At 42.0% G+C, this 18747-nt stretch overlaps 4 protein-coding genes across 4 annotated transcripts; 3 read left to right on the plus strand and 1 right to left on the minus strand.

Annotated features, from left to right (window-relative positions):
• Positions 1–195: 195 nt before the first annotated feature.
• On the minus strand, positions 196–6794 carry Mrp4 (Multidrug resistance protein 4). Its single transcript, XM_017163200.3, has 7 exons — positions 6193–6794; positions 4909–4994; positions 4690–4837; positions 4446–4621; positions 4196–4386; positions 477–3710; positions 196–421 (listed from the first exon to the last, which is right to left on the minus strand). The coding sequence occupies exons 1-7, from the start codon at positions 6267–6269 to the stop codon at positions 386–388; spliced, it is 3948 nt and encodes a 1315-aa protein (XP_017018689.1). The 5' UTR covers positions 6270–6794; the 3' UTR covers positions 196–385.
• Positions 6795–10137: 3343 nt separating this feature from the next.
• fabp (fatty acid binding protein) lies at positions 10138–13079 on the plus strand. Its single transcript, XM_017163134.3, has 3 exons — positions 10138–10296; positions 12449–12720; positions 12787–13079. Exons 1-3 carry the CDS (start codon positions 10224–10226, stop codon positions 12835–12837), a joined length of 396 nt encoding a protein of 131 aa, XP_017018623.1. The 5' UTR covers positions 10138–10223; the 3' UTR covers positions 12838–13079.
• A 33-nt stretch (positions 13080–13112) lies between these two features.
• On the plus strand, positions 13113–14532 carry sea (mitochondrial citrate transporter scheggia). The gene is made up of 3 exons (XM_017163133.3): positions 13113–13265; positions 13392–13712; positions 13765–14532. Exons 2-3 carry the CDS (start codon positions 13393–13395, stop codon positions 14387–14389), a joined length of 945 nt encoding a protein of 314 aa, XP_017018622.1. The 5' UTR covers positions 13113–13265; position 13392; the 3' UTR covers positions 14390–14532.
• A 1006-nt stretch (positions 14533–15538) lies between these two features.
• LOC108072110 (tricarboxylate transport protein, mitochondrial-like) lies at positions 15539–18481 on the plus strand. Its single transcript, XM_017163132.3, has 3 exons — positions 15539–15876; positions 17232–17589; positions 17647–18481. Exons 2-3 carry the CDS (start codon positions 17264–17266, stop codon positions 18272–18274), a joined length of 954 nt encoding a protein of 317 aa, XP_017018621.1. The 5' UTR covers positions 15539–15876; positions 17232–17263; the 3' UTR covers positions 18275–18481.
• The last annotated feature ends 266 nt before the right edge of the window (positions 18482–18747 follow it).

Here is an 18747-nt window from a genome sequence, read left to right on the forward strand (position 1 = left end):
TAATTTGGCAGATCCGAATTTTTCATTAATATAAGTTAATATATAAATGATCTTAGCCGTTTTTATCCTTTGAGTTCTCGATTATATTAAATTTGGAAAACTAGAGCCAACCTTTCTCTCTTCTCCATAACCTTACCTCAACCCTTTGTTTTATATTGCCTTTTTATATAATTGAAAAATTAAAATTAGTCTTAATATTTGAGACTCTTTATGTATTTAACCATTCGATGGGCTGCTTCAGTAAATCTATGTGTAGGGTATGTAAGGTTCGAAGGCATATAATACTTTAAGTAGCAAATTAACTTAAATGCAGCTGGCTGGATTAGGTACAAATTTGCAGGAGTTGAGACCTTAATATACTAAGTATAAACCAGAGCCATCGGATCTACTCCGATTTCGGTTTCCCCGCCTCCAGATGGGCCTGCAAGAAAATATATTAATAAATGAAAAGTATTCATGAATTTCCAAAAGCTCACCTTCTCGGCTACCTTGAGGAGGCTGTCAAAGCTTTTCTGACCCGTTTCCATCACCATGCCATGGAAGATCTTAGACTCGGTGGCCGTTAAGAGTTCGTAAGGTGAACCAAACTCCACCAGATGACCGGCATCCATCACAAGCACGCGATCCGAGTCCATGATCGTGTTGAGTCGATGGGCTATGGTCAGCACCGTGCAGTCGCGGAATTTACTCCGGATTGTGGCCTGTATCAAGGCATCCGTCTGTGGGTCTACATTGGCCGTAGCTTCATCCATCACAAGGACCCGATTCTCCCGAAGAATCGCTCTCGCCAGGCACACCAACTGGCGCTGGCCCACGCTGAAATTGGCGCCCCCTTCGCTAATCTTGCTCTGCAGTCCACTGGGCAGTTCAGCAATCAGAGGCTTCAATTTGACTTCTTCGAGGGCCTCCCACAGCTTGGCATCGTTGTACTCCTCGAAGGGATCCAGGTTGTAACGCATGCTGCCGGAGAAAAGCACTGGCTCCTGGGGTATAATGGATATCTTGCTGCGGAGATCGAAGAGTCCCATCTCAGACGTGTCCCTCTCGTCGATGGTGATGATGCCTTCGTTGTAGGACAGTCGGAAGAGGGCGTTGATCAGCGATGACTTGCCCGCTCCAGTGCGTCCAACGATGCCCACCTTTTCGCAAGGTCGGATACGGAAATTCAGTGCTTTGAGCACATACTTAGCCTGGGGATCCGGGAAGTAGCGCAGACACAGATCCTCTGTGATGATCTCGCCCCTTTCGGGCCAATTCGGTGGGGGTTTCTTACCCTCTCGGGACTCAAACTCACCCTCTGGTTCGATTTCGTCGTACTCCACCACTCGTTCCACTGCGGTCATTGTGTTTTCCAGCTCCGCCGACTGGCGCATGCCCCACTGCACCATTCCCGTCATGCCCATTGCTTGGGTAATGGCCAAGCCCACCTCGCCGGGACTTTTCGGTGGGTTAATAAAGTAATTGAGGATGATGATAACAATATACAGCGTGCAGAAGCAGTCCAGATAATAGCCAAAGGCTCGATTCGTGGCCAGGAATGTGTAATAGCCGGAGCTATGCAGATCCTGAAGATTGTCAAACTCAGCTATCAGTTCCTTCTGAGCTCCCAAAGCACGAATTGTCGGCAAGCCACTGATGGTGGCTCCCAGATGCGAGTAAATCGGCGACCTGGCCACCGCCTCCAATCGTTTAACATCCCTCGAAGTCTTCAGGTAGAACTCTCTTATGTAATAGAAAATAATTGCCAGGGCAAGCGTCAGGATCAGATAGTAGGGATTGGTGATGCAGATCACAATGATGATGCCGAGCAGAGTGAGGAAGATCTGTACCACATCCAGCATAACAGAGGGCAGGACTTCGTCCACTTGTCCCAGATCCTTGGAGAAGCGGTTCAGAATGCGACCCGAGGGATTCGTGTTGAAGAAGTACATGGCAGCTCTGGTTATGCCGCGATACATGGCATTGTGCAAATGCGTGGAGCTGTGCATGGCCATTTTGTAGAAGAGCATTGTCCGAACGATGGTGAAGACCACCACGGCCACATTGAGGGCGGCAAAGTAGTACATATCCTCCGGATCTGAGCTTATGTCAGTGCCATCGGTGTTTTTGTCCACCCAATAAGACAAAAAGTAATCCGCAAATGAGCACAGGATCTGCGTGGCCAGGCAGAGAAACACCATGAAGGAGAGCATAAACCAGCTGCTGCCCGCTGTCAAATACTCCTTGTACAGTCCCAGACCGATCTTGCCCTCCACTCGTGTCTCCTGCAGCTGCAATGCCGCCTCCTGGGCCATTGATTCCGCCATGGAGCTCAACGAGGTGAAGCTGTTGTTCCGCGTGCTCGGCTTGCTGATCTTGCTGTCTCTTCTGCTCAGTGAGGGCACACCCAAGCGATCCACACCGTCGCCTATGGCAAACTCTGTCTCCTCCAGTGCCTCATCCTCTTTATTGGGTGCCGTGAGAAGTTGAGCAAAGTCCAAGCCACTGCGCTTCATGGATGAGTACGTGCCCATGGCGCTAACGCGACCCTTATCCATTATCACAATTAGGTCAGCCTGCTCCAGAAACTGCAGCTGGTGCGTGACCAGAATCACAAGATCGCTTCGCAAGTAACCGCGCATGCACTGGTCGAAGAGATGGCGTCCCACATGGGTATCCACGGCGCTAAGGGGATCATCCAGCAGGTAAATGTCCGCTCGTCGATACACCGCCCGCGCCAAACTAATCCTGGCCTTTTGGCCACCCGAAAGCGAAGCTCCACGCTCGCCCACGATTGTCTTGTCGCCATATGGCAATAGCTCAAAGTCTCTCTCCAGGGCGCACTTCTTGACCACGGTGCGATAGCGATGCTTGTCCCACTCCAAGCCGAATAGAATGTTTTGACGCACGGAGCCAGTGAAGAGCCAAGGCTCCTGGGCGGCATAAGAATAACTTCCACTGACCCTTAAGCTTCCGCTCTCCGCCGGCAACTCGCCAAGCACTGCCTGAATTAAGCTGGACTTGCCAGCTCCCACGGGTCCAATGACGGCCACCAGTTTGCGACGTCCCAGCTGCAGATTTATGTCCTCCAGCGTGGGCTCCACCGAATGGCTCTCCCAGCGGGCCTGGAACTGATTGAACTCGATCAGATTCTCCGACAGACCATTGCTCTTGGGACTGTCTCCATTTAGTGAATCCCCTTTTGGTGCGGGAGCGGGACTTTTTGACTTATCCCTGACCTGAGTCTCTGGTCGGTGCATGAACGTCTCCAGGCGACGCACAGAGACCAGGAGCTCAGCAAACTGGGAGATGCCTTGCGGGAAGAACATAGTCACAGAGCGTCGCAGGATATTGTAGTAGGCGGTGACAAAGAAGGCCTTCTCGGCATTAAGGATGTTCCCCAGCAGGACAAAGGCAATAAGACTGGAGGAGACGAAGACACGGGACAGGAACATGGCGAAGGAGATGAGAATGCCGCGTATGTAGTTGACTTGCTTGATGCACAGCATCTCATTGAAGCGTGTTAGCTCCACTACTTTGCCAAAGGGCTTCTCCCAGGCATACATCTTGATCACCTGAATGCCTGAGATAATCTCGTTCATCATCCGGACGCGTTCATCGGTGCGCAAGGCAGTCCGCAGTCGGAGCACACTGGTCCGTTTGCCCAGGTAGGATTGGAAGGGTAGAAAGAGCAGCATTATAGCTATGCCAAACAGAGAAGATATTCCAATCTGAAAGAAAGAACTTTGTTATATTTCACATAACTATTATTTAAATAAAAATCACATTATATTATTATAAACATTATTTCCTCTCCATATTAAATTTAACTTCCATTTACTGATTTTGTAATTGATCAGCCGTTTGTGTATGTACAAAAAGTAATTAATAATAATTAGTCAACATTTATATTCAAAGCCAAACTATTCACTGATAGCTAAATGTTTGAATAAGTAAACCCTAAATGGTCTGGGGTATGGCTATATCCAGGGGAAAGCATTAATATTTGTTGTTTGATTTTGCTCTACAACAGCTTGCCGGGAGAAGGTTATGCATTATGCCAAGACAAACCTTAAAAAGTCCCCTACTCATTTTTGTTTAATATTCATGATTCAGGGTCACGTTCAAACAACTCAAAAGGGCGAATCGAACTGTTTCAGAACCGGTTTTATTAGAAACATTCTCTCTCTCTCCGGTATCCTAACCACCCACTTACCTCTCGGTACATCAGGTAGGTGACTAGAATCAGCTCCATCGGAGCTATCCACAGGTAGTGTACGTTGATTAGAACCGAATCGAAGCGTCCCACATCGTTGGACAGGAGATTGACCACCTGACCCACGGTGGTGTCGCCTAAAGCTGTTCTACTTAGCCGTAGAGCCTTTCTATAAATGAGGCTGCTGAGAGCTGCAAACACAAGGAGATTAGTTGAGGTCAAATTAAAACTAGGTATAGAAATCACTTACCAACACGCATTTTCATGCCCAGATGGAGTAGCCCCAACATATAGGGATGTCCAATTAAAACACTGAACACAGAGCCCGCTATCAGGCCAGCGGCATAGAGCTGGGCCTTGGTGAGGTCCGGATCATTTCCGGAAAAGTAGGCCATTACCCCGAATAAGCAAATGGGCTGTGTGACCCTGGATGGGAATAATAAATGGAGCTAGTGGGTTTTTCTTGTAATTGTTCCTTCTCCGAAACTACTCACTTAGTTAGGAATTCCTGGAGGAACAGGGAAAAACCAGTTACTAACAACTTCCAGCCAAAAACCTTCATCAGGGCTCGACCCAGACTTGGTGTCCCATTTTTGGCCACTTGCTCATCCCAAGCGGTACACAAACGATCTCCCAGAGAGTCTACATATTGGAGGAAACTTACATTAATACTTATAGTCTTCTTTGAAAACTTAATAGATAGATAAACTCACCTGACTTGTGCTCTTTGAGTGCCCTATAAAGGTCTTTCTGCTCCAGGGTCTTCTTCCGCCCCTTGAAAAGCACGGGCATGGCAAAACTTCAGGTGGGAACAGCATCACGTAGGCAAGGTAAAACCACATTTTATTGAGAGTACAACGAAAATATAATTAACGGAAGGCTTTCTCTTATCAGGGACTGATACTGATAATTCTTATGTGATGACACCCAAAAAAAAAATAATACTAAGAGAAGACAAGTGACATTCCCGGTGGCTTATCAGAACAAAAAACGAGAGAAAAACAGTTGCTAGCCAATGCAGCAATATAATTCTAGTATGTCACGGTCAAAATGAAGTTTTTGTATCTCCAAATCCAGTAACAATGGAAATGAGCAATTACATGCTACGGAAAAAAATAATAATGATACATTACTGTGTGATATATTTATCTAGCAACAATGCACTCAAGTTTTCTGATAAGTCAACATTTATAAAGGCAACGTCACTATGAAATTTATTATATATATTTTTTATCAAAGACCGACCGCAGACAGTAATGACCAGAAATAATTACCTAACTAACTAAACATAATGAAATGTTTGAATTTAAATCTAATCAGCAAGTTAAAGTGTCTCTAAATCAAATTTCTGCATGGCTGATAAAGCTTTGATGTTTGAAGGCTTGACTGAACTGAGTATATCCACACCCTGTGATTCATTCCATTTGCCAGCACTTTTCCTATCCAGTTATCACGTTCGGATATCATAGTTATTGTGGCTTGTTTCTCTCTAGGAGAAGTTCCAAAGAATGGAGCAGCCCTGGCAAAGTGTCGCCTTCAATTGGTTGCCAATTGAATAAAGCTCCGGACTCTCCGGGCTCTGGGCTTCAGCCGAATGGGTAAAGATTTCCACGACTCGGTCATGCAAATTAAGCGAGCCATTGAATGAAATAATCAACTTGTCAGTGCTGTCGCGTTGCCAGCTCCGTCATGGCAACCCAAAATCCCCTTGCCCTGAATCTGAATCTAAAAGCGTTCTCCATACAACGAAAAATAGCACCTAGACTAGTCATCAATGGGGTTAATTCTCTTATCAAAGCGGCTCTAATCTGTGGGATCTTTTTATATATTCGTAAGAAGAACTATTTAAAGCTTGTTTACATTTCACAAGACGAAGGTTTTGAACACACAATTTGTGTATAATCTGTGTGATTATCTTATAAACATAAATGACTAAGCATCTTTGAAGAAGATCTTAATTTATGCTTCTATAAACTTAAAAAATTATAATAACTCACCAAAAAAAGAGCGAGGATAGGGGATTGGAGCGCTCGCGCGGATTCTCCGGCAGTTCATCGGCTTTCATTGACTGCATGGCTGGTGGATTGGCAGGTTGGATTACACTAATTGGAGTTGAATTGCACTATATGCACTCTGGCATTACAGGGGACTTGTTTTAGCTGGGTGGATTGATTGTCTTTGAATTAGCCAGCGGTTGATTAGCACTTTCCGATCCGAAAGGGGACACGCGCTCGACTCTAATATAATTAGTTTGGCATTAGCAGGGAGCGAGCGAGCGAGCGAGAAACTTCAGATATTTCAGATCTTGTATCTTGTATCTCGAACTTCGATTTCTAATCGCGTCCGAAGGGAGTAAACTTTTCCACTGCCGCACTGGTAATATCACTTGGCATTTGATTTTATTCCTACGCCTCGACTGGGCAGGCTGCTGCTCCCCAGAGATCACTTCAGTTCACTTCTATCTCTGTTACAGCCGAATTTCGTCATCGGTGGCGTTGCGCTGTATTTCTAATTCGCTTTTGTCCACATCGAACTTATCGGATCCATATGGGAATACGCATGGCTTAGTACGCTGCTCGATCCACGACGTCGTCCGGTCCGACACTCCGTTTGTTCTAATGCGCTCCGCTCTCGCACTTCCATTAAATATTTGCGCTACTACACTCAGAGAAATTAATACTGAAATATATTATTGTTAGTTAAAAATATATTAAATGTTATTAATATTAAAATTAATTTAAGGACCTATATATATGTATATATAACAAGGACCCAACTCGCGAGCCAAGAAATATCTCTGTCTGTGCTATCCCCTTCTTCTTTAATATTTAAACAATAAAATAAAATCTGTATATTTTTAAAGATACTTATTATTATAATAGAAATATTTGGCAATTTCCTGAAACTCATATTTTTTCTCAGTGTTCACTCTCCGCACTTGTTGTGTCAGGTTAAGATCGGAACGGTACTCTCTCGCTGGCCACCGGCTATCTGGGGCTCTCAGTAAGCTCTCCATCTCTCTGGAGCCCCAATGGGGGGATGGTTAACTGGCTCTGTGATCTATGGACTATGCTCTCTCTTCCAAACTTTGCTCTTCTGTTCTTCTCTCTCTTGTTTTAAATTCTTCCATTCTGTGCTCTCCCATTCTTCCCTCTCCTATCCTAAAGGTCTCTCTTGTACCTTATATCGAGTGATAAGAAGGCCTCCCAACGCCTGTTTTCCCCATTTCGTATGACTCTTGTAATCAGTAATAATGTGTAATTATGATACGCCTTTTATCTGGCAAACATTCTATTAGTTTGCAAATTTGTTGACGTACTCGTACGCGAATGATCCTCTAGATGTTAAAGGTGTCATATGTACATTTGAAAATTCTGAGAAAAAAAACTCAGATGTATTATAAAAGGTGAAAGATGAATTTAACGGTCTGGAAAAGTAATGCCAGTTGTCATCTTTACGAATGACAATATGCGATTTATACTGCATACTTTTGGGTTTGTTTAGGAAAGCCCAAAAGATAGCTGAAAAGGGATAAAAATAAAATAGGTTAAAGAAAAACCGTTATTTTAAGAGTTTATTTAAAAGTCTATAATTAAAAAAATAAATAAATAAAAATAAAATAAAAATAATATTAGTTTACTTTAGGCAAAAGTTATATTTAAACCTTCAGGGGTGGAAAATCATTAAAGAGATCAAATTAAAAAATAAATTAAAATACTACAATTTTTAGATTAATTATTTACATATTTTCATTCAAAATAGAACGGATGAACATATGTTTAAAATTTATAAAAAATAAGTCAAACCATTCAAACCCACTATTAATATGCAATCGGGATATTCGTCATTTGTACTTAAATATAACGATTGTTTATTTCCAATCCGAAAAATGGAAATAGGTTAAAGTTAAGAACTTTTATAATCGGCCATATAAATGTATGGGGTGGTTGACGAATGAGGAGGTCTACGAATTGCTAATTGAATTAATACGATAACTGAAGGCACCTAACGAAATCGGAAGGTCTGTTCTTACTCATTTAAGCACGAATACAGATAAACGTAAATATATACAGACATATAAGTACATAGTTGCCACCCAGCAGAGGATGGGCCGGCCGGCTTGTGGAGATCGTGGGTAATCTCAATATTGCATTGGATTGGGCTTGGGCTTGGGTGGAAGGAAGTGCTTGATTAGATTACAATTCAGCGGCGACTTTTCAAAAGATATTCACAATGATAATATGCAACGAATTGTGTCGAAAGTTATTTATACCTATGCACATGATCACTTAGCAGTTCCCGTGAGTTTTCAATTGGTGCCACTGACCCACAGAGGAGCTCCTTTAAAATGGGCAAATGTACATATGTACATGTGGGTAGATAGCTTTCATAACACCAATTTTTAGCTATTTTGAAGCATGAACACCTGGATCAATAGAAATGTCTAAGACTTCCGCGCAGAATTCAAATAGAAATAGAAATGCGAATTCGTCTTAGAGCCAATAAAACATCAATTTTAATCTCTATAAAACAGGTTTTTGCTTATAAAGACAAAAAAAAAAAAAAAAAAAATACGTTTTGGTTCCGGTTTTTAAATAACATTGATTGTTCTATAATTTTCACGTAAGTGTTTTCTCCATAATAATAATATGAGCTTTATTAATTTTCTAATGTGAATTGACCAAGTTAATCGATTTTGGAAAAGCCATAAAAAGTTTTATGGATGGGTAAAAAATTTTTACTAAAAATTTAAAGCTTATGCACATAGACGTTTATTGAATACTATCAGCATTTTTGGACTGGGAATCACTATTTCGCACAAGGGTAGATATGGAGTAAAAAGATATGGATATAGAAAAGATAGGTATATGTAACTAGACAATGTTGTATCTGAATTATTTAATTATTGTGTATTGTGTGTTAGTATAGCATATTAAGTATACGTCAAACTAATTGTGGGGGTTCAAAAGTATCTTAAAGAGTAAATATTTTGCAGCAAAAGGCTATTTTTAAAGTCTTAAAATATATGTTTAAAATCTCGAAAATTCGTCTGTTTTTAAAGCTTTATTCATATCAAGATATTTTTTAATACATTTATAAATTGCATGGCTGCTGCAAATGAACATAGTTCCCGTTATTAGGCCGGCACCTTTGAATCAATTAAGGCTGCAAGCGATAGCTTACGATGAGGTGAAAGAGGGGCTGGTCTGGGGGCTCTAACTGACGACACGTGAGAGGGAGAGGAGAAATGACTAACGGATCGCATACATGGAACCGTTCTTATTTTGGAGAGCGCCAAAAAACCAGCTTTACATAACAAAAAAAATAAAAAAAACTCTGTTGCGCCGATATACCACCAATGCAATATACTATGTATAAACTGTACGCGGTTTTGCATCAGGTAAGCCGATCCCAAGACAGATCATTTAATGTTTGCTCTTATCCGGCAAACAGGCATAAAAAAATACACAAGCAACGCAGCATTCGCCTCAGCAACTTTTCAGAGAGCAAGAGTGAGAAAAAGCTTTGTTCAATTTGTGGTAGTTGTTAACTAGAGCTGGCACTAAGTTTACGACACTATCGATTTTTTTAATAAAATAATATATTTATAAATATTTATTATATATAAAAACAAAACTATTTTTCCCATTGTAAAATATTTTTTATTTATAAAAATAAATATTTTTAGTTTAACACTATGTAGTTTCCTTATATATTTTGTTAATATTCATAAAAATAATTATAGAAATCGGAATATAAAATTCGATTTTAATTTCTAAGATGTACTTTTAGTTGTATTTTCTTCAAAATAATTTCTAAACAGAAAATAACAAGAAAATTGTTTTAAAATTAAACGGAAAACCATCGGTGTGCCTGAAAGCTTTGTTATTATCGATAGAGCTTTCCATCCCTATGCCGGCTTCTCAACAGTATAAAAGACCGGCACCGCAAAGTAAATTTTATTCGCTCCGAAAATTTTGAAAAGTGAATATCTTGTGCAGAACCACAGACTAGACCTACCGTTAAAATGGCATCGTTCGTTGGAAAGAAGTACAAGCTCGACAAATCCGAGAACTTCGATGAGTACATGAAGGAGCTGGGTAAGTTTACAGAAAGTGAAAAAAGTCCGCAATGCTGCATTCCATAAATCACAAGAGAGTCAGGGGGGGGGGACCGGAAACCCGAAAAACACGCCACCGAAATCAACCAGCCGGCTTTTTCTGCAGTGTGTGTGTGTGTTTGTGTGTTTTTGCAAACTCTCCATATGCCTGTGTGTTAGTGGAAGATGAAAATCAATAGAGGGAACATCCGCAGAGAAAGGGAGAGATGCAAGAACCAAAAAACGTGCTTAGCTTGCCGAAAAAAATTTACAGTTGCGAATCAGAGTGCAAAAAGTATAAGAGCACTAAAAGCTTATCTATCTCTTGGCGGCGCCATAAACCCAAAAACTAATTAAACGGGCTGTACTTTGGCCCCTTTCTTTGAGTCACTTCATCATAAAATCATCGTGACATTAGCCTTTCTCGACAGGTGTCGTATATATACCGTATGCCAGATTTTTCGGGGAAAGTTCCGACTGAACTTTGCCCCGGGCCATTAACTTGTCTGTCTACTAAAAAATAAGTTCTGATCTTTCGCCCCGATGTCTGTCTAGAGTCTAAACTCTAGTCTACACGTTATTATCTGGGTTTATTATAACTTGAACTTGGACTCTATCCCATAAACCTAAATATTTTACCTAACATTTAATTATTAATTTTTTTTTTTTTACAGTGCCCCAGTCTAGACTAATCCTATATCCGCCGGTGTGGGTGGGGGATGACATGTTGTGTATATTGGGAAACCGGAGATGTCGCGCCAGTTTGAGGTCCGGAATTATTTTCCAGACCTCAAGTAAGCCAGAACTTTTCTCGTCTTGCGGTTTTGGTTTCAACGCTAGACTTGGTTCTCCAGACAGGGCCACGTAGATCTCAGTTTTCAAATCCAAACAAAGCCCAAAAACAACCTGTTGTGGCTGGGAGCCTCGGCAATGGTTATCAGCTGTCATATATAAATGCGATAAACTATATGCCTATATATGTGTGGGGTGGATGGTCACGATAATTGGGCAACGATTACAGTCTGCACTTTGGGCAAGCTGGCCATGCCGGGCCCTATCGTTGACCGTAGCTCGAAATTGCAGCCGAGCCTAATCTATTCAAGGTTCTCGAATCATATATACATATACGATGCATATAAATCGATCTCTGGGTACAGTTGCTGGGTTCCCATGGGTAGGAAGTTATCGCGCGGCGACAGACGGTTGACACTTGACTCGGGGGGGGCTTGCAAAGAACCAAATACAGGCTACAAGCTTGTCGTCGCACATACATAATTGAGCATAATTGATTGGCCCTATTGGCTGGCTTGATAAATGTACAATCGCTCCAAATAAAACCGATAGAAAGCCTGAGGTCAAGAGAGGTCTTGCTTTCTTCGCTCATTCCTTCTCCCTCGATAATTGCCAGCTATTATTAGGTTTTTACTTTGTTTAATTGCTCTCGAGACGTGTTTTTTACTAGAACCTAATGAGGCATGGCCATACATTGTGAGTTTAAAAGAAATATAGAAATATAAAGAGTGCAATTAACAACTGCCAGCAAATAATTACGTGACTTATCATTTAATGGCTATATGACATGGCTTATCTTCGATTTTGCGGTATAGCTTCGGTTATTCCTCTTGAAACTATCGATTCGAAGTTGACAGGCCCCGGAAACTGCCAAATGCATATCATTTTGAAGAGATTATCTTTAATATTGAATAAACCCTCATGGTGAGCTTTTCTCAAGAACCCTGTCTGTTGCAAACGGGATGTTCGCATTTATAATTTTTTTTTTATTTTTATTAAATGCACTACTGAGGAGATAAGGTGCTGTACCCGCCCGATCTATATATAGAGGGGCTTGCCAATTGATAAGCCTCCGGAGGAGGAGAAGCCCGCATTGTTCGTTAACCTTGAGCACGACTTTTGACGTGCGGAGTCTGCACTGCTTCGGCTTCGTGACTCGGCTTTATTATTTTTAATTAAATAAAATATGATTTGCATTGTGGCCGATCTTGTTGGGTCTCCGAGTTTGTTGGGCTAATTCAATTATGTGCACTCTGCCCATAATTCATCTCTCGCATTCCAATTTTTCATTCATTCATCATTCCCTGCCCTTAGTTCCCGATTTCTGACCTTTTCATCAAATTTTATATTTTATTTCGCAGGCGTCGGTCTGGTGACGCGCAAGATGGGCAACAGCCTGAGCCCCACCGTGGAGGTGACTCTGGAGGGTGATACCTACACCATGACCACCACCTCGACCTTCAAGACCTCCTCCATCAGCTTCAAGCTGGGCGTGGAGTTCGATGAGGAGACCCTGGACGGTCGCAACGTGAAGAGCATCATCACCCTCGATGGCAACAAGCTCACGCAGGAGCAGAAGGGCGACAAGCCCACCACCATTGTCCGCGAGTTCAACGATGGCGAGCTGATCACCGTGAGTATCCTGCTGACTATTATCTTGTGATCAAAATCCTTACTTGTTCCCCTTTCTTACCGGCAGACCCTCACCATTGGCAGCGTGAAGTGCGTGCGCGTCTACAAGGCTGTCTAAGCGACAGGAGCTGTCCATGACTGATCTACAACTATAATCATTCGACTACATGCATCGCAACTAACTCAGATAGCTACTATTGTTATTGACTAACAAAAAACGGAACTGCACGCTCAGCCTAATGTTAATTTATGATTTAGCACCCGTACACCAGCAGTCGGTGTATGCGAGAAGAATACCCCCATCGGGGGGCTGATTTCCAAATGCATTTGAATAAACCAAAACACTGAAGTGCTTTTATATTTTCAATGTTTTCTTTACAAGCTTCTCTTTCAGCTAATAAATAAAGTTTAGATGTGCTTAGACACAAAACTCAAAATGTATTCCCAATTACAAATATCAAGAAATCCACAGTTTCGGTTAAATATTGTACACCAAACACTAAGGTCTTTTAAATATTGAACACCAAACACTTAGTTCTTTTAAATGTAAGTATGATTTTACGAATGGGATATAGCAGTTATAAGAATGATGATAGTGATGATTAGGAGCTTAATCCAAGCTTTAAGGAACAAGTTTGCCCCTCAGCAGTACTTATCCCCTTCTTTTGTTAGCATGGATCGTCCGGGCGTAGTCCTGGTTAGCCAGTATCGTCAGCGTCCCTGGATGACAGAGACTGGAGCTGCTATGGGGCTGTGCGGGGATAAGGGTCTTAAAAGCATTATGGCCGGCGCAGCTGCGGGTGTTATAGAGATCTGCATCACATATCCAACTGAGTTTGTGAAAACCCAGCTCCAGCTGGACGAGAAGGGAGCAAACAAATACACCGGTAGCCTCGACTGCGTAAAGAAAACAGTGCAGCAGAAAGGATTCTTTGGGCTCTACCGCGGTCTCAGTGTCCTACTCTACGGCAGCGTTCCCAAGACGGCGTCAAGGTAACAAGTGTTTGGTTTCTGATAACAACAAATTTTTAAATTTATTCTGAAGGTTTGCGGTCTTTGAGTGCCTAAAAGCGAATTCTGTGGACTCCAAGGGACAACTAAGCGGCACTGCCAAGCTACTATGTGGCTTGGGTGCTGGAGTTGCCGAGGGCATTGTAGCAGTCACCCCGATGGAGACCATCAAAACGAAATTCATCAATGACCAGCGCAGTCCCAATCCAAAGTTTAAGGGCTTTTTCAACGGAGTGGGACAGATCATCAAAACGGACGGCATCAAAGGCATCTACCAGGGCCTTACAGCCACCGTTCTAAAGCAGGGCTCCAACCAGGCCATCCGATTCTTTGGGCTGGAGACACTCAAGGATCTATACAAGGGCGATGATCCGAAAAAGCCGGTGCCCAAGTTGCTGGTGGGTGTGTTCGGTACCATTGCCGGGGCTGCTTCTGTGTTGGGAAACAACCCCCTGGATGTGATCAAGACGCGAATGCAGAGCCTTGAGGCCTCCAAGTACAAAAACACCGCCCACTGTGCGAAAATGATTCTCCAGAACGAAGGTCCCGCTGCCTTCTACAAGGGCACAATACCGCGGTTAAGCCGCATGTGGATTGAAGGTGGCTTAACGTTCATGGTCTTTGACACTTTCATGGAGCTGTTTGATAAGTTGTGGTAATAGTCTTTAAATTGCGTTTCTCAAGTGTCCCAAGTGTGTAGTTCTCATCTGATCGGCTCTTTTGTTTCAATAGTTTTTATGTTCCTTGACAATTACTTCCCGTAAACATATAAAGAACATGTATTTTATAAAAAAAAATGTAATCTTGTGTTTTTTATTAATTAATACTATCTAAAAAAGATTTTTGCTATTTGGGAAACCGCCGAGGTTTAGAAATATATCCTAAAAGGAATTAAATCTAAATTTTCTATTTACAAAGTTTAGTTTTAAGGTATTTTGCAGTTTTAAAACCATTATTTTAGATCTCATTATGATGACCACAACTGTGTGCTTAAATGGGAACTTAAACTATTTAAGGCTTGACTCACTCGATGCTCCTCCCACGCGTTTCCCGTGCCACTAATTGAAAATGCCTTAGTGTTGGTGGTCCTACAAGTGTGGGTGGTAATTGTGGAACCTAAGGAATCAGTGGGGGACTGGCGCAGGCGCAGTTGTTATCACCGGAGAGTTGTTGGCACGGCCACACTTTACGCCGGGCCTTAGTTAACTTTCACCATTTGCCGGCAGCGTTAGAAGCGCGTATTTCCACATGGCTTTGGGTTGCGTCAGTTGGTAAATAATTAAGAGTTGACTGATTACGGATATATATCATTAAACAATGCACTGGCACTTTTATCGATTTGGTTATTGGGCCACTAAAGTGCGTGATAAGATGGATATATACTCCGCGGGGGCGTGTGGGTCTGAGCTGAGTGCCTTGCCTGTGTGCGTGAGTGTTTATTGTGTAATCGCAATAGAAAAAAGTTAGCATACTTTCCGGCGTGCGTTAAAAGTTTAAACAAAGTCAAAAATTTTTTTTTTGTTTTTGTTCTGCGGTATTGTAGCTTTTCCAGGCGAAAAGCTTTGTCCAGTTTGTTGTTGCCGGCCAAACGGGTTTCTGATTAGTGAGAGAGAAGGAGAGAGATCTCCACAGAGAATGCGGTATCCATTGCCGTTACTTTGGGGCTCGCTCACTCGCTGGCTCTTCCCCACTATCTATGCACAGAGAGAAAAATAAAAACATATTTAAAAAAATGGTTTAAATAAAAGTATTAAAGACAATAAATGAAGTAGGAGTAAGCTTTGTACATAAATTCGTAGGCAATCTCTTACATTTTTGGAATAGAAGTCATATACATTCTTTTATATGTGTACAAAATTTAAATATATACACAGAAAATATCTAATATAAAGATAATTTTTTCATGTGTGGTTTATTGAGCATGGGGAGAGCTGGTCGCGCTCCCTGAAAAGCTGTTGTTTACAATCCGGCGACCGTTGGAACAATTTGCTTTCTCGTCGATTGGAAATTGGAATTTTTTGTAGAGCCGATCAGTTGGGATTCAGCCGCTGGCCACGATCGCAGTTCTCTTCGTCACCTTTTCTCTGCTGCTGCTGGGCATTCCAAAAAGAATTTGTATTACTGTCGGTTTTGGAAGCGTTCCACTGTGAGTAACAAGAGCGTAAAAAAATTTAAATAACTAGGCATTTTCCATGAATAAAAATTAATTGCAACGTCTGCAGAAATGTGTGTGGGTGTGTGTGCATGTGCGTGTGGGAGAGAGGGTTAATTACTCGCTTGTGTGCGAGAGTGTCTGTGGAAGTCGTTAGACGGTTTTATCAGTGCGCTTTGTTTATGTTTATCCAGATTTCCAGCCCGATACGGAAAGCGTACGGGCAAACAGTGAATAATTATGGTCTAAACATTTTTCGATTATTATTTATGGTCATGCAAAAGTTACATAACAGCACTGAAACAATACAACAAAAAAATGTCAAGTGCAAAGAGCGAACCCAACGCCAGCCCCAGCTGATATAGTACCCGCTCCCAATCGAACCGCCCAGACACAGACACTATATCAGCCGATCTTAAGTAATCACTGGGGAGATTTTCTAATGTTCCAACATATTTGTGTGTTTTCTTCCTTGTGTATTAGTGTTAGTTTTTTTTGGCGATTCTTCTGGTTTCTGGTTTGTTTTGAACCTTGTCCTCAAGGTGAAATTTCGGGGGCGATAAATGAATATGCGTGGCGGGAACACAAGTGAGAGCTACTATTGATTACCCTAATCGAGTGGAAATTACTATTGATACAGCGCGACTTCTCCTAAATCTCTTTGAGTTTGAATTAGCAAAGAATTAGACCATCTGACTGATAGTTTTATGCTTTTTTTTTTCATAGAAAATTGCATAAGTAACCAAGAATTGCACACATTCAGAGCAACAATTAAGGTCTTGTTGGAGAATTGAAGCTCTATTGAAGCTTTGTATGTTCAAGATAAAAATTCATTAATAGCAACTATTGGTTATCAATTTAGTTTGCGAATTTCTATACGACATATATTTTATGAAATGGATATTAATTTTTAACGTTCTTGCTATGAATTATAAAATAATTAATTGTCATTATACCCTTGCAGGATATTATAATTTGAATAAGAAGCTTGCAAGGCAGATTAGTTATATCTATACCTATAAATGGTATTGAACAGCATCAATAGCCAAGTCGATCTAGTATAGTATAGTAAAGATTTATAATAAAATTGCCAAGCGAAAAGGTTTATAACCTTTTGTTTTAACGTGAAATAATAATTTCCCATTTAAAACTTCAAAACTTTTTCCGACATCTATTTTTTTCCACTGCAAAACTATTGACTGCACCCCCACAAAAACAAATCTATTTCCGATGATCCCAACAATAGTCTATAAATAAGTCGCAAGTGGACAGAAATCAGCTGGAGTCCATATAGAAAACAGAAAACCAAATACTGATCGATTCTACTCGCTCTCTTCATTGTCTCCCAGGTAAACTCCCACCTTTCTTCCGTGTTGTCAGCATGGAGCGCTCAAGCATTGCCGCCCTAGTAAGCCCATACCGTCGTCGTCCTTGGATGACCGAGAACGGAGCTGCGGCACCGGCTGGCGGACAAAACGGTCTCAAGGGCATTGTGGCCGGCGGTATAACCGGAGGCATCGAGATCTGCATAACATATCCTACCGAGTACGTCAAAACACATCTACAGCTGGACGAGAAGGGAGCGAATAAGAAGTACAATGGCATCTTTGACTGCGTGAAGAAGACGGTCCAGCAGCGCGGATTCTTTGGACTCTACCGCGGTCTCAGTGTGCTCCTCTACGGCAGCATACCCAAGTCGGCGGCGAGGTGAGTGTTTTATCTTACAAATAAGAGAAGATATTTAAGGAAACATTTATTTTGCAGGTTTGGTGCCTTTGAGTTCCTGAAAACGCACTCTGTGGACTCCAGGGGACAACTTAGCAACTCTGGAAAACTGCTCTGCGGTTTGGGTGCCGGTGTTTGCGAGGCCATTGTGGCAGTCACCCCAATGGAGACCATCAAGGTGAAATTCATCAACGATCAGCGTAGCGCGAATCCCAAATTCAAGGGATTTGCCCACGGAGTGGGACAGATTATCAAGTCGGAGGGCATCACTGGCATCTACAAAGGCCTGACACCCACCATTCTCAAGCAGGGCTCCAACCAGGCCATCCGCTTCTTCGTGCTGGAGTCACTGAAGGATCTGTACAAGGGTGACGATCCGAACAAGCCGGTGCCCAAGCTGGTGGTGGGTGTTTTCGGTGCCATTGCCGGAGCTGCCTCTGTGTTTGGCAACACGCCTCTGGATGTGGTCAAGACCAGGATGCAGGGACTTGAGGCCTCCAAATACAAGAACACAGCCCACTGTGCGGTGATGATCCTTAAGAACGAAGGTCCGGCCGCCTTCTACAAGGGCACAGTGCCACGTCTGGGACGCGTGTGTCTGGATGTGGCCATTACATTCATGATCTACGACTCGTTCATGGACCTCTTCAGCAAGGTGTGGCACTAACCCTGCGATTCTGCATGATCCCTAAGTGTGCATTTCTATCTGATCCCATTGACCTAGTCGGCTGTTGCAATAGTTTCTAGTAATCGAACATATTCCAAGAAAGCATTTTTAAAACCCCAATACCCAATGTGCGAATGTGGCTATGGAAAATCTATATTATACAGCTTGTTTTAAATAATGAATAAAATCTGAGACGACTGTTTGGAATCCAAAGTGTTGAGTGATTGGGGTAAAAAGAGGGTTTTTAAAGTGAATTTGAACGAAATCTGGAAAAAAGTAACTTATATTTTAGTTAAACTAAATGTATTTCAGCTTCTGATACATTTTATTGAAACGGATATATTAAATTCTATTACCTTTTCAGTAGGTAATGTAATAAATTTATAAAGACAACATCTAAATTGGTACTGATTAAGCTAATTCTTGTTTAAAAGCCACAAGCTCAAGTCTTTTTCAAACAATTTAAAGATAAA

Source organism: Drosophila kikkawai, chromosome 3R (genome assembly GCF_030179895.1).
Source record: "Drosophila kikkawai strain 14028-0561.14 chromosome 3R, DkikHiC1v2, whole genome shotgun sequence".
Taxonomy (NCBI): domain Eukaryota; kingdom Metazoa; phylum Arthropoda; class Insecta; order Diptera; family Drosophilidae; genus Drosophila; species Drosophila kikkawai.

What these genes read in the sequence shown, in the direction of transcription:
- Mrp4 (XM_017163200.3), bottom strand. Translation starts at nt 6,269, where the DNA reads ATGCAGTCAATGAAAGCCGATGAACTGCCGGAGAATCCGCGCGAGCGC. An exon ending in CCTACCTGATGTACCGAGAG is followed by an intron (nt 3,711 to 4,195) that starts GTAAGTGGGTGG and finishes TCTTTCTTTCAG; the next exon opens with ATTGGAATATCTTCTCTGTT. An exon ending in TCCTCAAGGTAGCCGAGAAG is followed by an intron (nt 422 to 476) that starts GTGAGCTTTTGG and finishes ATTTTCTTGCAG; the next exon opens with GCCCATCTGGAGGCGGGGAA.
- fabp (XM_017163134.3), top strand. Translation starts at nt 10,224, where the DNA reads ATGGCATCGTTCGTTGGAAAGAAGTACAAGCTCGACAAATCCGAGAAC. An exon ending in TGAGTACATGAAGGAGCTGG is followed by an intron (nt 10,297 to 12,448) that starts GTAAGTTTACAG and finishes TTTATTTCGCAG; the next exon opens with GCGTCGGTCTGGTGACGCGC. An exon ending in ACGATGGCGAGCTGATCACC is followed by an intron (nt 12,721 to 12,786) that starts GTGAGTATCCTG and finishes TCTTACCGGCAG; the next exon opens with ACCCTCACCATTGGCAGCGT.
- sea (XM_017163133.3), top strand. Translation starts at nt 13,393, where the DNA reads ATGGATCGTCCGGGCGTAGTCCTGGTTAGCCAGTATCGTCAGCGTCCC. An exon ending in GTTCCCAAGACGGCGTCAAG is followed by an intron (nt 13,713 to 13,764) that starts GTAACAAGTGTT and finishes TTTATTCTGAAG; the next exon opens with GTTTGCGGTCTTTGAGTGCC.
- LOC108072110 (XM_017163132.3), top strand. Translation starts at nt 17,264, where the DNA reads ATGGAGCGCTCAAGCATTGCCGCCCTAGTAAGCCCATACCGTCGTCGT. An exon ending in ATACCCAAGTCGGCGGCGAG is followed by an intron (nt 17,590 to 17,646) that starts GTGAGTGTTTTA and finishes TTTATTTTGCAG; the next exon opens with GTTTGGTGCCTTTGAGTTCC.